The 16,980-nt window shown below is 55.8% G+C and overlaps 1 protein-coding gene across 11 annotated transcripts in view; it reads right to left on the bottom strand.

Moving 5' to 3' along the window:
- The window catches only part of MAD1L1 (mitotic arrest deficient 1 like 1), a 312,404-nt gene that overhangs the window by 135,904 nt on the left and 159,520 nt on the right, over nucleotides 1-16,980 (bottom strand). For 10 of the 11 annotated variants that reach the window (XM_034988250.1, XM_034988249.1, XM_034988247.1 and 7 more), the window contains one exon: nucleotides 10,166-10,306. In XM_034988250.1, the coding sequence (XP_034844141.1) occupies nucleotides 10,166-10,306 (141 nt within the window). Of the gene's footprint in view, nucleotides 1-10,165; nucleotides 10,307-11,637; nucleotides 12,120-16,980 lie in introns of those variants that run through there. The other variant, XM_034988255.1, reaches the window with a different exon arrangement.

Consider the following 16,980-nt stretch of genomic DNA (forward strand, 5'->3'; position numbering starts at 1 on the left):
AAGGTGTGCAGAGAAGCCGGTGCCCACAGGGACATGTCCTCCAGCCAGGCCCCCGGGTGGCCACTGCGCTCAGACACACGTCCCCGGCCCACGCGCCCCTTGCGACAGGTGGAGGCTGCACCAAGACCTCGTGTGGCTATTTTTATCCGGAGGTGAGAAGCGAAGCCGCTACCGAAGACCCAGCACCCCGAGTGTAGGAGCCCAGGAACGGCAGACGGGCAGTCCCTGCAGGCTGGGACAGGCTGCCGGAAAGCTGGCCGGCCACGCCGGGGAAGATGCAAGGGCACGAGCACGCTCCCCACATGCCTTACAGAGAGGAGTGGGGAGGCGAAAGCCCAGGGAGGCCGGGGTGCGCCCACAGTCACAGGTCACACAGAGGGAACGAGACAGAAGCGTCAGGCCTCCTGCCCTTTCTCTACCTCACGCGTCAGTTTGTGACCAAGTGGAAGGAAAAAGGAGACACCAGCCAGTCATCAGGGCCCTACCGGGCGGCGGCACCCACACCCACTCATGGTCTTTGTCTGGCAGAGGCCCCGAGGGGTAGAGCCTGCCCAGCGTGGACAGCAGCCACAAGACTAGCTTGCTTACACGCAAGCAGGTGGGCTGCTCACGGGGCCCGGTGGTGGCCTGGAGCCTGGGTTCTGTCAGGTGACCCTGGCTGAGTGCGGCCCGTCAGAAGGAGACGTCCACACCACTGAGGCCACCGCTGCTGGGACCCAAGCAGCCGACGCCTCTCCCACACCCAGAGCATGCCTGGCCCTGTAAGGCTCTCCTCGGTGGAGCCTCGGACCCAGGGCAGGGCCCAGTCCCTCCCGTTCAGCAGGCCAGGTGCTCACACTGGGGCAGGGCTTTCGGAACGTGGGTGGGGACCAGCACTGCGGCGTCACCTGGGAACTCGCCACAGATACACCGTCTCAGCCCAGCACCCCCACCCCCAGAGTCACACCCTTCAGGCCATCTGGACGTGCACCAAGGTCGAGAACACTGCCACAGAGGTTTAACTTGGAGCCGGACAACCAAGGCCAGTCCCAAAGTCGCCACATTCCTGCACCAAGACAGGAAGTGAAGGACTGGTCTGGGACGTCAGCAAGGTGGCGGGGCAGGAGTTTCCACCGTCACCCTGCAGAGCACGGGTTCAGAACACTATCTATGGGTAAGGTCAGAAAAGAGGACAGAAACTAAGAGCTGCTGTGAAAAGATTAATAAAATGGATAAACCTCTCGCTAAACTCAGTAAATAAATACAACTGACATAAAACTGGAAACGAAAGAGAAGACATCGCAACAGACAGCACAGAAATACGAAGGCACATAAGAAACTACTAGTGACGATTACCAACACATGGAACAACCTGAAAGAAACAAAACTCCCAGAAACACGCAAACTCGTGAGAATAAACCACGAAGAGGGGCGCCTGGGTGGTTCAGTGGTTAAGCATCTGCCTTCAGCTCAGGTCATGATCCTGGGGTCCTGGGATTGAGTCCCGCGTCGGGCTCCCTGCTCAGCGGGGAGCCTGCTTCTCCCTCTCCCTTTGCTTGCTGGTCTGCCTACTTGTGCTCTCTATCAATCAAATAAATGAATAAAATCTTAAAAAAAAAAAAAGAATAAACCACGAAGAAACAGAAGATCCAAACAGACCAGTAACAAGTAAGAAGGCTGAACTGGCAATAAAAATCTCCCAACAAAGAAAGGTCCAGGACCAGTTGGTCTCACCAGTGAATTCAACCAAACATTTAAAGAATTATTACCAATTCTTCTCAAACTCCTCCAAAAAAATCAGAGAGAAAGGATCACTTCCAAACTCATCTTATGAGGCCAGCATTAGCCTGATGCCAAAGTCTGACAAAGACGCTAAAAGAAAACCAAACCATAGGCCAACATCCTGATGAACACAAATACAGAAACCCACAACAAACTACTAGAAAGCTGCATTCCACAGCATATTAAGAGGGTCACAATTCGGGCACCTGCATGGCTGAGTCGGTTGAACATCCAACTCTTGGTTTTGGCTCAGGTCATGATCTCAGGATTGTGCGATCGAGCCCTGTGTCACGCTCCATGCTCAGCCCAAAGTCTGCCTGGGATTCTCTCTCTCCCTCTCCCCCTGCCCCTTCCCTCCACATGTGCACACTGTCTCAAATAAATAAAGAAAAAAAAAAAAAGAGGATCACATACCATGACTGAGTGGGATTTATCCCCGGGATGCAAGGATGGTTCAATGTGCACAAATCAAGCAATGGGATGCACCACATTAATGGGAGGCAGGATAAAAATCACAAGATCATCTCAATAGATGAACAAATAGCACTTGATAAAATTCAACATGCTCTAATGATAAAAATTAATTAGGTACCAAAGGAAAGTGCTTCATCATTATAAAGGCCATACAGGACAAGCCCACAGCTCACATCATAATCAGCAGTGAGAAGCTGAGTGCCTCCCCCTGAGATCAGGAACAAGACAAGGATGCCCTCTCTCCACCCCTATTCAACATGGTACTGGAAGTCCTAGCCAGAGCAATCAGACAAGAAAAAGAAGTAAGAGGCATCCAATTCTGCAGGGAATAATTAAAACTGTCCCTGCAGATGACATGATCTAACATGTAGGAAATAAGACTCCACCAGAAAACTGTTAGAAATCACCAGTGAATTCAGTAGAGTTGTAGGATACAGAATCGACATGCAAAAGTCAGGTGCGTTTCTTTATGCTAACAATGAACAATCCAAAAAAAAAAAAAAAAAAAACACACCAATTCTATTGCAACAGCATCAAAAAAACAATAAAATATTTAGAAATAAATCTAAGCAAGGAGATGAAACACCTGTAGACTGAAAACTGTAAGACACTGATGAAAGAAACATAACAAGACACAAATAAATAAAAAGACATTCCGTGTTCATGGATTGGAAGACATAATACTGTTAAAATGTCCATATTACCCAAAGCAAAGTATAGATTCAATGCAACCCTTACCAAAATTCCAATGGCATTTTTCACAGAAACAGAAAAATTAATCCTAAAATTTGTATAGAACCACAAAAGACCCTAAGCAGCTAAAGATATCTTGAGTAAGGAGAACAAAGCTGGAGGCATCACACTTCCTGATTTCAAACTACCACAAAATGGTCGCAATCAAACCAGCATAATACTGGCCTAACAACAGACACGCACACCAATGGGACAGAATACAGAGCCCAGAAGTAAATCCATGCACATACGTTTAACTAATACTTGACAAAGGTGGCGAGGAATCGCAATGGGGAAAGGACAGGCTCTTCACCGAACAGGGTTGAAAACACTGGACATCCACGTGGAAAACAACGGCAGTGGACCCCCAATCTCACACCACATAGAAAATCAACTCAAGATAAAGACCTGCAACCATAAAAATTCTAGAGGAAAACAGGGGAAAAGCTCACTGACGTTCATCTTGGTGATTTCTTTCTATTTGGCACCCAAAGCATAGGCAACAAAAACGAAAATAAACCAGTGGGACTGCATCCAACTCAAACGCTTGTGCACAACACAAGAAACCATCAACAAAATGCAAGACGATGGGTGAAAATATGGACTGGGAAAAAATATTTGCAAACCATCTATCTGACAAATGGTTAACATCCAATACATGTAAGGAACTCTTGCAACTCGATGGCAAAGAAACAAACACCCAATTAAAAGTGGGAAAAGGATCAACACAGAAATTTTCCTAAAGAATAACCGGTACATGGGAAGGTGCTCAGCACCGCTCATCGTCAGGGAACCTCATGTGAGGACCACAGTGGGGTCTCACCTCACACCTCTTAGGTGGGGATTCTCAACTGGACACCAGACCACCGGTGCTGGTGGGGATGTGAACTGGCACCACCACCATGGTGTCCTCAAAAAATTCAACACAGAAGTATGACCCGTATGATCCAGTATTCCAACTCTGGGAATATGACAACAGGAAATAAAATCATTCACTCAAAGAAGCGCCTGCACCCCCGGGTTCGTCACAGGACTATTCACAACAGCCAAGACATGGAAGCAACTGAAACGCCTGTCAGCGGACGACGGACAGAAGAAACATGCTAGATCTACACAATGGAAGATTCTTTAGCTTTAAAAAAGAATCAGCCCCCAACACTTGTGACACAATGAACGAACCTGGAGGACATTATGTTAACTGAAAAATACTTAAGACAGACACAGAAAGAAAATACGGCAGAACCTCACTTACATGCAGAATCTGAAAATGCTGAGCTCACAGAAACAGCAGAAACGTGGCTGCCAGGGGCAGGGTGGGAGGAGGCACGGGGCATTGTGGGTGCACGCGTGCACAATGCCGGGTAAAAGGTGGACAAGACCTGGAGAGCTCACACACACAGCCCACTGACAGGCTCATAGCCAATTGCACGCACCACGCGCCTGAAATGTGCTAGACAGCAGATCTCCAGTGTTCTCACCACAGAAGAAAACAAGCCGGGCCAGGCCAGGCGACGCAGGGTGACCAGCTGGACTGTGGTGGTCACTGCACCGCGTGCACGGACACCCCAGCTCCACGCTGTACCCCTGGATGTATGTAACTATATCGGCCAATCACACCTCGTGCAGCTGGGGTGCTGGCCCTGCAAGCCCAGTGTCCACCCTTCCCCAAGGGTCCAGTGGGGCCAATGCCCAGGCCCAGAGGCCAGGGTTCTGCTGAGGTGTTCCGCACAGAGCCCGCCACCAGCCCTGCGCCACCTCCTGCCTCAGTCCGGAGCACGGGAGCCGGAGCCTCCACCCGACATCGGTCTCCCGTGGGTCCCCCTGCCTGCGCACTCGGGGAGCACTCCCCACGGAGGGGTCCCTGAGCCCGGCTCGTCTCAATGACCCCTTCTCGTCTCCCCTTGTCTATAATACAGTGCCCGTCTTTTAACACTGTCTGCAGACTTTTCACTGTTTTCACTCTGTGCTTTTTCACAGGACAGTCACCCCGAGCTCTTCGTGCAAGGAGAGCAAGCAGATACTTTCCCAAGTACGAAAAGCAGGCCCTGGATCTGCTGAACTACCCGGGGCTCCTCCGGAGGCCAAACCACCCCCGGCCCGGGCAGGAGGGCACGAGCACTGTCATCGGGCCCTCACAGAAGTAATCGGAAATTGGGATTTTCAGCATGCCTTCGTGAAGCGAGCAGCACCATAATCTGTTTTAATTAAATAAACTAGGAAAACAAATCAGGCTGACAGGTGGAATCGAGGTGGTATGAGCTGCATATTTATAGCTCTGTCGACAGAGGAAGGTTCATGACATATGCTACCAACTTCTGCAGCCGCTTTATTAAGTGGAATAAATAAAACCCATGCAAAACGGCACAGACTTCACCAGAGAAAGGCTACTGGGATTCTCTCCATCTCAACACTTCCAATTTGTTTCACTGAAACGTGTCTGCCGGACTCGAAACGTGCTCCACATGAGAACCACCTGATTAAGCTGAAGACGCACAACGCAGCAGCTCGGAAGGAGCTCCCTCCCGCCGCCCCCCACCGCAGACTTCCCCATTAGTGAACAGACAGGTCCCCTGGAGCAGCTCCCTCCCTGCACCTGCCTGAGGGCCCCTGCCAACCTGGCTCAGGGCCCCCCACCGTCGTGGTGCCTCCACACAAGCAGCAGCATGCTGGGGGTCCCAGGAAGAGTGGGGCTAGAACAGGCGTCCGGCAACTACAGCCGGCACCCAAATCCAGGCCCCCCACCTGTTTTGTCAATAAAGTTTTATTGGCACACGGCAATGCCCACCATTCACAGATGGCCCAAAGCTGCTTTCCAGCGGCCACAAGCACAGAGCTGAGCATGTGGCCGCACAGCCCACAGAATGTACTGTCTGGCCCTTTGTGGGCAAGGCCCACCTGCCAACCCAAGGGAGAAGACACAGGGATGGGGTGGGGGGGGAGGGAAGCCACGGCAGAGGGGGAGGAGGGAGGGAGAGGACATTCAGAGCAGACATGAAGGCAGAACACAAAACAAGGAAGGAAACGAAAGGAAGGAGCACCGGATTGCAGGGGGCGGGGGGGGGGGGGGGGGGGGGAGGCAGAGAGAGGCGCACACACCACACCCGTTAGGCGTATCCTGAGTGCCAGCACGGTAATGTTCTCTCCCTCTGTCCCCTTGGACCCTGCCTTCTAGACAGGCAATCCATCAGGCAGCCGGGGGAGCTGCGGAGAGTTAATCCGCCTCTGTAATCAGACCCCGAGGGCTGTGGGGGAGTTCTCCCTGCATGCACTTCATGGCTCCCCACGGCTCCTTAAAGGCAGTTGAGCAAAACAGGCGATTCTGGGGGCTCGCCAGTGAGCGGGGCACAGCTGCTCGTCCAGGGCCCACGTGCGCCCCCCGAGCAGTGGGTGCATCCGTGCGGTGACAGAGGTCTTGTCTGAGAGACACTAAGGAACCTTAATAACCAGGTTCTACAAACTGACGTAACTTTGTACCGTGGGTCAGTATGTGATGCTCAACAAATAAACTTCTGGCAGGCCCTTCGGAGCAGTGTTTAAAGCTCTCTGAGTTCCTAATACATAAAACATTACTATTTAACAAGCAAGAAGAGGGAAACCCGCCCCGAGCCCTGGAGAGCAGCACCCTGTGGCCTGCAGGGCCCGGGGTCAGCACGGGGCCGCTGCGACCTGGAGGGTCCAAGCTGGGGCGCCTGGACCAGTGAGCTGCTCCCGCCCAAGCTGGACGAACGGGTCCGCTCACTGGGCCACAGGTCTCTCCCAGGGCTGCCTGCCCACCGCGGGTCAGGAAGCAGGCCAGCAGAGCCGAGACCGCAGCCCCTGGCCTCGCAGGCCTGAGCAGCGCTGCCGGGGACCCAGGGCCTCAGCACGGAGGGGCTCGGGGCTCCAGTCTGGAGTGCAGCCCCACAGCTGAGAGAAGGAGTAAAATGGGCTTCGGAGACCCTGGCTTCAGAGCTGCCCCGCAGTAGATGGTCTGGACCCCTAGAGGCCCGTCCCCCAGAAAGGGCAGGCTGGAGATGGGAGGACGGAAAGTAGGGCTGGGTCCCCCAGGCTGCCACAAAACCAGGGACTCCGTGAGCCTGTGTGAGCAGAGTGAAACCACCCGCACCCTCACATGCCTGCCCACCCTCTGTCCACCAACAGGGACACCTGCGTCTGCAGGACTCTCCGCTCTGCCAGGCCCACGTCTGGGTTTTGGTGTCCATGAGGCTCCCGGACCTGAGAGACCCCAACTCACAGCCCGCGGCCACCACTTGGGCCCAGCAGGACGGCACCGCATGCCTTCTCTCCTGGCCCCACCAGCAGCCGAGAACCCTGTGCATCAAAAGCCCCGTTTGCTGACTCATGGCGGGGGAGGGGGGGTTGGGGGAGGACTGTGTCTCCAGCCTGAGCCCGTGTCCGCCCCCTGACGCCCCTCACCTGAACCAAGCACGCCGCAATGCCTCCGGGTGCTCTCCTGCCCCTGCTCTGCAGAGTGTCAGCACAGTGGCCGGGGCGGGGGGGACAGGACACCCACCGTCAGGACACTGAGGCCCATCACAGAAGGTGACCGCGGGAAGGCAGAGCTGTCCGGCCCCTCCTGCCACACGGCGCCCCACACCTCTCATCGCTGGCGTCACTGGGGGCGCTGATCTTGGTGTTGCCGCTCTGGGCACAGCGGACATGGCCACCTTCACTTCCACCTCATCTGCGAGCTCGCCCCGACTCTTTCCTGACCCCTCTGAATCCCTTCCTTCTCACTGCGACAGGCTTACTTCCTAAAGCCGGGGTCCCCTTCTCCCTGACTCGGACCTGCTCCTGGATGGCAAGCGGCTCCCGGGGTGCCCGCAGGCAGCGGCCTCCCACACGGGAAGCGGGTGGTCCCGGTGCCGCAGGAGGGCCTACGTGGTGCGGGCAAGACAAGGTCTTGACAGAAAGTGGGCCCTTCCCTTTAAGGGCTGCACGCTCCCCACGATGCTGAGGGAGCCACCCCAGGGCCCACGTGAGAATGGCCACCCCTCGCGGGGCACACGGAGGGAGGCCCTCTGCACCACTGCCGGGACTGCGGCTGTAACGCAGGGGAGCAAGGGGGGCGCTTCGTGCACGCCCACCTTTTCTACCCTTCTACACCATCCGTCCGTCTAAAACGCTCTCACCCTCCACACAGCGCAGAAGGAGGCCATTTGCTGTGTGCGTGCTTCCGGAGCATTTCTGTGGCCTCACCGAGTTAGGGCTGCCCCTGCTCGGGCTGCCGGAGACCCAGCCAGACTAGGCCAGACGGCACGGGACAGCGGGAGCGATGCGGCCTCTCTGCGAGGATGGACGTCCCTGGAAGCGGATGAGGCAGAGCTCCCCACAGGTCCCCCTACCCCGCACACTGTGTCCTGATCCCACGGACGACCCTGAGAGTGGAGGTGCCTCGGTTCTAGCAGCAGCTAGCACGGAACTGAGCGCGGCAGGCACGCGGCCCCCGGAGAAGGAGCTCTGTGGACCTTGCACGTGGCAGGCCCCGCCTCGCTGCCCCACCCGGGACCCCTCGTCCTCACCACACCCTGCACCACCCCCATGCCGTGTGCCAGACGGCCCCCTCTCTGCCTCCCGGGGAGGACGCCCTCCTCCCGCACAGATTCCAAGAGAGGGCTGCAGGGAGGCCAGAGGGGGTCTCAGCAATGAGAGAAAGAACAGAGGCTGAGGAGACCCCTCCAGTCCCCACCCAGGGCCTGGACCCAGGAGCAGGACCCGTGGCTTCGTCTGCTGCCACCTGGTGGGGGCCGGGAAGCGCACAGCTCTTGACAGGGGTGGACGCAGGCCTCTGAGCAGGACTGGATGGGGTCCAGGTCCGACCACCCCCAGGGTGCACTGACCCAACCACTGCCTCTACCCACCAAAGGCTGCTGATCGCAAACACCTGCTTCAGTAAGCTTCACTTCACTGGACTGCTGATGTTCCAGAAAGGCCAGGGGACAGCGACCGGTGGGCCTGAGCCAGGATCGCCTGGCTGCCAGTCTCCCCATGCTTGCTCCTCCCTTGCAGGCAGCAGCTTGGGCCCAGGTGGGCTCGTGTGGAGGCTGACAGAGCCACTGTGTGCGACAAGGTGTGGAGGGCACGTGCGGAAGGACCAGACAGCCAGGAGGCTTTGCGGGGAGGACCAGGACCTCTGCCTGCAGCAATCCGGATGGCGAGCAGAGCCAGGGTCCAGGGCTCTAAGGCTGTGTCTCAAGGTTAGCGCTCAGCCTCAAAGACAGGGTCCCAGGAAGCAGGGGCTATGCACTGGGGAGTCTCTCTCCCAGTACAGATCTGGGTCAGTCTGGCCTGGGAGGAGGGCAGGAGACCAGCCAGGGGCTGGCTTGCTTCTGGAGGGGCCCATCCGTGCCCACATCCAGGAGGAAAAGGACAGTGACCAGGACAGAGAGGAACAGATGGTCGTGTTGGTGACGCTGGCTGAGCCTGGGCATCCTCCACCGTTTGGACTCGCCCAGGACTCCAGGGGGGTGGACGGGAAGGCGGGCTGATGCCCTACTACACTGCTGAGCACAGAAAGGGGGTGCAGGGGGCTAGGGACTTTCTCTGCTGGAACTGGGCCGGTCCTGAGCAAGCAGGCAGGACTCCAGGAGAGGAAGACAGGAGGTGACTGGGAGCCCATGGCAGGGAGTGAGACAAAGCTGGTGCCCGTGTGTCCGCCCAAAGCAGGCCGTGTTGCCTAAAAGCCATCGGGGGAGGGGTGAGCCCGTGCTGGGGGCCAGATGTGCAGGCCCAGCGAGGTCAGATGCGGTGACCCCGCCAGTCAATGACAGCCCCTCATCACCCCGACACACAAAACCCAAACAGATGGCACTGGGGGTGCCAGATCTGTCAGCCTCGTCATTAACTGATTAGGGCACAGAGGGTGCACACACAGGAGGAATCGCTCAACGTAAAAAATCCCAGGGACGACTGAAGGTGTCAGGGAACCTTCCCTGCAAATCAGTGGACTCTTCATTGATGTTTCATGTGGAGCCAAATGTGTCATAATAAAACGACTATTAATGCACTTATATTTACGATAACGCGCTCGGTGCGGCCGGAGCTAACCTTCCCAATCAGACTGAAAGTCTGCCTTGGACGACAGAACCAGCAGCAGCCCCTTGGCGGGTCCTCCTCTCCCGGGCCACCAGGTCAGAGCATGGAGCCAGCACGCGGAAGACAGGCGGATGGCTGGCCCTGCGCCCGCCTGCACACTCACCTCCATCTCTGAGCTGTGCGCGTGCACTTTCTGGACCATGTCCTCGGCCTCACGCATGCGACGCGTCAGCTGGGGCGAGTACTCGGCCGCGGTCAGCTCGCTGTCGTAGGAACCCAGGATGGCGCGCATTCCGTCCCGCTCCTGTGGGCACAGAGGGCAGGTGGTCAGGCTGGGGTGGCCTCCCGGGGCTCCTCAAAGAGCTCAGTAGCGTTTGGATTCACAATGGCCTGACAGAGCCCAGCCAGGCCCCGGCAGGGCCCCAAGCGCTCTGAACCAGCAGCCTGAGCATGACGGGGATCTTGCCTTCATACAGGCACTCCCCACAACCGCCTGGCCTTGAGCTGTAGGGTCTGTGGAGACCTGCGGTGGCCAGAGACCCCTCCCTGGAGCCTGCTGACTTCCCCATTCCAGCCAGTCCCAGCCCCTACCAAACTCCAGGAATGGTCCTAGGAACACACCGACAAGGCCAGGCCAGGAAGGAGGTTTGAATACCCTGCCTCCCGCGACTTCTGACCTGGCCTGTAAGCCACACAGCAGTCTGGAGAGATTCATCCAAGCAGCAGGCTGGAAGAACCAAAGCGAGCCTTCTATCCGCCCAGACTCTGAACTGCCCCAGACTCCCTGCTGAACAGCTCTGGCCTCGGCGAGCTCCGTCTCCCAGTAGAGCTCATGGGATGCCTGGGGCCACAACCCCAGGCTGCAGATGCATCACTGTGCACCAGCCATGCCAAGGCACACCCAGGTCTCATGGGAGGATGTACCAATCATACAGCGCCAGGACTAAGCCGCAGAGAAGTCACTGCTCGGGGGTGCCCTGCTAGGAACACCTAGTAAGGCTGAGCGTGAGCCAGAGTCAGGGGCCCCGGGAGAGGTGGACGGCTTCTCCTGCCCAGGACTGGAAGATCCCTTCTTCAGATGTTCGTGGAGGGAGACAACCTTCTGGAGGCCAACCAGGAAAGGCTGCAGGGACCCAAGGTCCCTGGGTCCAGCAACCGAGCGGCTCTGGACGGCCTGCACAAAGGACACCGTGCCAGGAAAGGAGTTGCTGTCTCCCCTGGGGGCCTGCCCACCGCCCTTTCTCACTCCCTAACTGTGGGCCTGGATTCTTCCTCAGCCTCAACAGACCCGCAGCCTGAGCTGGGGGCTGGCACCTGCCCTCCTGCCCCACATCTTGCCTACGTGCTGTCACCAGGGAAGGCCACGTGGAGAAAATCAAGTCATTGTGCAGGGAACCCAGGCGTTCTGAGCATGCTTCTCATACCCGCATGCACACAAATATCCTGGGGGGGCTTGTGCGATGTCAGCTAGTCTCAGCCGGTCTGGTGCGGCCCGAGGGTCCAGTTCACAAGCAGGCGCCCAGACGGGTTGACGCTGCTGGAGCGGGGGACGCAGAGCTCCACGGCCTCTGCCTGGGGCAGGTTTGTCCCAGCTCCACCCCGGGCTAGCTGGGCACCTGAGACCAGAGCACTCACCCCCATCCTCAGCTCCTGGATCAGTGGAGCAATCTGCTGGTCCCAAAGGACGGATGTGAGGATCGATGCTGTCACAGACGCTGTGCCCGCACCCTGCCCCGTAAGTGAGGCCCCGCGATCTCATCCATGTCAGCAGACAGACCGCCACGGGTTCACGGGCGCATCATGCACCAGCCCTGGCACTGCCTTCCCTGCCTCGCGGTCCCCGACCCTCCAGGGCAGGGCGTCCAGACACGCGACAGGGACAGCCCGTACCAGCATGGGCCCAAAGGCACATTCACGGACCCGAAACAGCCCCCCACGTCACGTTCTCTTGGTGGGAGAGGCCCTCCTTGTCCGGTGGGGAGGCAGAGCTCAGAGCTCACAGCCCGGTCATCACTCGGCGTGGACTCCACAATTAGCTGATGACAAGAAATTCAATAAGTGAGAAATTAAAGTCACAAATCCACCTGAACTGGTTGCACGTCCGTGGGAAATCTGTTTCCACAGGAAGGTTTATCGAGTGTCCTCATTTTATTGGAATCCTCTATCTTGGTATTGACTTCTACACCTGGAGCTACTCTGCAGAGCGCCGCTGCCCCCGGGGGCGGGTCGGGGGCTTCCCTTCCAGAACAAGCTGCAACCATCGCCTCCACCGACCCATCCGTCCCCACAGCGTGGCCCTTCCACACAGGGCTCTTCCATCACGTCTCCAGGCGAGCCGAGGCTGATGAGGAGGAGGAGCACATGAACCAGCAAGTTCTGCTGTCTGGACCTGTTCAAGAAATTGTTTTGTCATTACTAGTAAAAGTCCAAGAAACGTGCTGGTTTGATTTGATGACTTTTTAATGAGTGATTCCACTTGTGGTGAAGTTTGCTTCATTTCCACTTGAACAAATGCCAGCGATTAATCCCTGAGCAAACAGGCATCCGGTGCAGGCCGCAGAAGCCTCAGAGATGCGCCCCGAGTACAAAGCAGGAGGCTGCTTCCCACCGAGCCCCTCTCCTCGGCACGGAGCGGTACAGGCAGGTTCATCCACACAGACGTGAAGCGGGGGCTGCGGGCCGCCACCCAGGGAGCCACAGAGCCACAGCGGTGCCCGAGGCCCGCTCCACCAGCGCCAGCCCCAGCTGTCTGTGAACCAGCGTGGGCCCCAATAACCTCACGTCTGGGATGACCTTCACTGGCCCTCCTGCCTCTGGCCCTCGAGGAGCCCGACTACTGGGAGTACCCCTCCGCCCTGTAGATGGAGCCCCCCAGCCAAGGGCGGACAGACGCAGGACAGACAGCTCATGACCCTGCCCACCTCCCTGACCGGCGCTGAGCTCTGCAGGCAGGTCAGTACCAGGGACAGGACGGGTCTTCTGGAAGCTCTGAAATATGCCCCATAACGGCCCAGAGCCCGGGGAGGGCAGAGATGAGGGGTTCTGGACAAACCAGTGCTTCCTTCTGAAGCTGGGAAGGAATGACCATCCAGTCCAGGCCGTGCTCTCCCAGGAAGGAAGCTGAGGCACGGAGGTGCCACGTTGTTCGTCCAAAGCCCCACAGGGAGGATGATGGGCACTGGCCCGGTTCGGGGGGGCCGGCAGGTGCTGGGAGCCCCGGCAGGGACATGGCTGGACTCAGGGCACGGGTGGGCTCGTGCAACAGCCCTGCAAAGGCTGTGATGGGGGGGTGTAAGCGAACCAGCCAGCAGCTGCAGACACAACAAAGTCTGGCTCGCAGGGTCAGAGACTCTGTCTCCTCAGGTGCGGCCGAGCCACGGCAGGGACAGAGGCCAAAGGTGACGTCCCACTCTCACACCCGGAAAGATCACCCTGACCGGTGCCCAGATGAGCTGCACACCCCCGAGTTCCCAAAGAACAGGGCTGCCCTACTCCACAGGCCCCCACACAAAAAGTACCCCGGCACGTGGTCCTAACCCTCACATAAACAGACCCCAAACAAACCCCCTGGGCTCCTCCTGAGTCCAGAGGGGGCGGCCAGCCCTGGAGCCCGGAGCAGGACCCTCCCTGGGGTGGAATGGAGTCAGCCCCTCATGCAGGGGAGAAGCAAAAAACGCAGTGCCCGCACAGGGTGGAAGATCAGAGCAGAGAATCCGGACCAAAAAAGTCAGGATGCGCAGCGGGCAATCTTTAGAGCAAAACAGACAGTGGTGCGCACTCACAGACACACCAGCCCTGACTTTGGGCGGACTGACTGACTACACAGCAGCCCAAGACCGCAGGCGTGACAGGCACCGTGAGGGACAAGCAGAGATCCCGGCGAGAAGAGCAGAACCCCGCTCAAGGAGCCAAACACGTTCCAGAGAGAAACTTCTAAGGACCAAAGATCTAAGGTCATAGTAAAAAATAAATAAATAAATGAATGAATGAATGAAAACAGACCTGCAAACACAAGAATTAGGAGAATGAAACCCACGGTATCAGGTAATAGAATAATCAGAAGCAGAATAGAAAGTACGCATGCTGTGTTTAAAACAGTGAAGAAACGTGGGCGCCTGGGTGGCTCAGTCGTTAAGCATCTGCCTTCGGCTCAGGTCATGGTCCCAGGGTCCTGGGATCGAGCCCCACATCGGGCTCCCTGCTCCGCGGGAAGCCTGCTTCTCCCTCTCCCACTCCCCCTGCTTGTGTTCCCTCTCTCGCTGTGTGTCTCTCTCTGTCAAATGAATAAATAAAATCTTAAAAAAAAAAAAACAGTAAAGAAAGGGATTTAAATTATCAGCGAGAATCAATATATCAAAGAAACAAGCAAATTTAAAACAAAACAACAACAAAAAAGCAGACTAAATGAAGTCCAACAAGGTAAAAGAACAATTTAAAAGCTTAAAGAAGTAAAACAGCAATTCAGCTATGGCTGAAGAGAGACTTGGTGCTCTGGAAGAGAAATCGAAGGAACAAGCCAGAAAAAACAGCAAAGGACAGGGAGAAAATGGGAGCCAGCAGCTGATGGCCAAGGCAGAACACGGGAGGGAAGGGTTTCCATCAAAATTAGGGAGAAAGGACAGAAAGGACAGGAAGGCAACAATCAAGGACAGACACAATGGTTGAGAAACTTCCAAAAGTGATTAAAAGCACCCACCCTCAGATGCAGGAGCCCACAGACCTTCCAGAGTGCACACACACGGTCGCGGCCCCAGCAGGCTGGCCACAGGAAGGGCGGTAAGACGCGTGCATCTGGGGCAACAGTGAGGCAGGGGAGGGGGGAGGGCCGTTCCCAGCAACAACTTCCCCAGAGGAGGGCACACAGGACGTATCCCAGGACTAAGGCAAGGGATCACAGAAGCAAAACTGAGAAACAGGAAAGGAAAACGAGCGACGGACTCGACCACGTCCCAACGCAGGCAACCGTGACTGTGTGAGATCACAAGGTGCCTGACTCACGGGGCGGGACACGGGGGACGAACGCAGCTCCTGGCCCACCGACAGGAATGCGCGGCGACAGGTACTAGACACCTGAACAGCTACGAGACGCGACGGAGCAGGTGGGAAGGAGATGCACGCACCCACGCACACCTGTGCGCATACTCTCTCCAGAAGCTCAGCCAGACCCCCGCTGCCTCCAGGGGGTGAGCAGGACAGGGCAGGTAGAAGTGTGCTTCTCACTGCGCACCTGTTCATAACTTCTCAACTCTGTGATGTGGAGGTACCATCCACCGATGCACAAATTAGAAACAGAAATTCAGGGAAAAAAGAACTAATATGAAATATAATAAAAGCATTTAAGGGAGGCCTGGGGTCTTAAATTGTTCCAGAAGGGATAAAGATATCATTAAGCACCCACTACATTAAATATGCACGGGGACCTTTAAAAGAGGAGAAACAGAGAAAAATATAAAAGAGAGAAAAGCCATGTAAGAAAAAAGAATCCAGCAGGAAGTCTGTAACTTTAGTGTATTAGCAACCCTGAAAACTGAAAACTACTGAGCCAGCCAAGCAACACAAAAATAAGAAAAAGAATAAAACAACACAGGTGTGGGGGCATAAAAGAGGCAGAAGAAACAAAGACACAGAGATGTGGTGACAGAAACGTCCCGACTGAAGTGCAGAGGCAGAAATAAAGAGAACAGCAGAGCATCTCAGAATCAGGGGCAGTAGGAGCCGCACCGAGACACCAGGAGCAGAGCAAAGACTTGGCTATCGGGTGAGATTTTCCAAACCCCAGATCCAGGGAGCTCAGAGAACCTCAAAAGCAATATTAATACCAAAGAATCCACACCCTGGCATCTCCTGCTCAAACCTCGGGAAGTCCCAGGGAAGTGAGACAGCATGTGAGAGCAAGAGGGAGAAACGTCGAAGCGCCGAGAGAAAAACCCGCCAGCCCGGGGCTCTGCATCGGGTGAGAGTAGCCTTCAGAAGTGAAGGGGAAATACAGACATCCTCAGACGAAAACACCACGCGGGATCTGTGGGAGCACACGTGCCCAGAAGAGAGACTACAAGGCATAGCGGTCCGAAGTCAGATCTACAGAAAGAAAGCGTGAGATTCGGGGAGGGGGCAAGCGACAGCCAAGTGCAGTCTGTCACTTCCTCAGTCCGCACTGAGCTAAAGGTAACACTCACAGGGACGGGGCCGCCATGCCTCGGGGGGTGGGGGGCTGAGTGGCGGTGCGGTCATAAGGGACAGAGGGAGGGCCTGGGGACAGGCACCTGCACGATCTGTGAAGAGGGACAGCACTACTTCAAAGTGGACATGGACTAGGGTACAACCACACACTGCAGGGCGATCGTGAGGACGCGTTACTGAAGAAGTATAATTCATGAGTTAACACAGAAAAAGAAGGAAACGGAGTCCTATAAAATGCTCACTGAAACCAACCAAGGCAGATCAATAGGGAAGAGTGGACAAGAGCCAAAGAACAAGTGTCCACACAGAAAATGCTAAGAAACATCACCGATGCCAAACAACAAGATTGGTATCATTGTGATTGATCAAAACACGCCAATTGAAAGATACCGTCAACACGGAGTAAAAAAAAAAAGATCCAATTACATGTCTATAAAAAACCTACTTTACAAATACAAATACCAAGAAATGTAGAAGTTAAGGGGTGGAGAAAGAGACATCGTGCTAACCTCAATCAAGAGACAACAAAGCAGACGGAGTAGCTTTATTAATCTCAGGCAAAGCAGACCTCTTATCTCCCTCTGTCAGAGGTACGAGGAGTATGACTTAATGATAAAGGGGTCAATATTCCCAAGAAGACATACCAATCCTAAACACATATGCACCTCTCAAGCAAGAGTCAAAATACGTGAGGAAAAACTGACAAAGCTGCAAGGAGCAACAGACCTATCTCCTAGTGGAGACTTCCACACCCTCCATCAGTAATTGACAGATCCAGCAGGCAGAAAATCAGTAAGG

This window comes from Mirounga leonina, unplaced genomic scaffold, assembly GCF_011800145.1.
Source record: "Mirounga leonina isolate KUSES-001 unplaced genomic scaffold, KU_Mleo_1.0 Mir_454, whole genome shotgun sequence".
In the NCBI taxonomy this organism is placed as follows: domain Eukaryota; kingdom Metazoa; phylum Chordata; class Mammalia; order Carnivora; family Phocidae; genus Mirounga; species Mirounga leonina.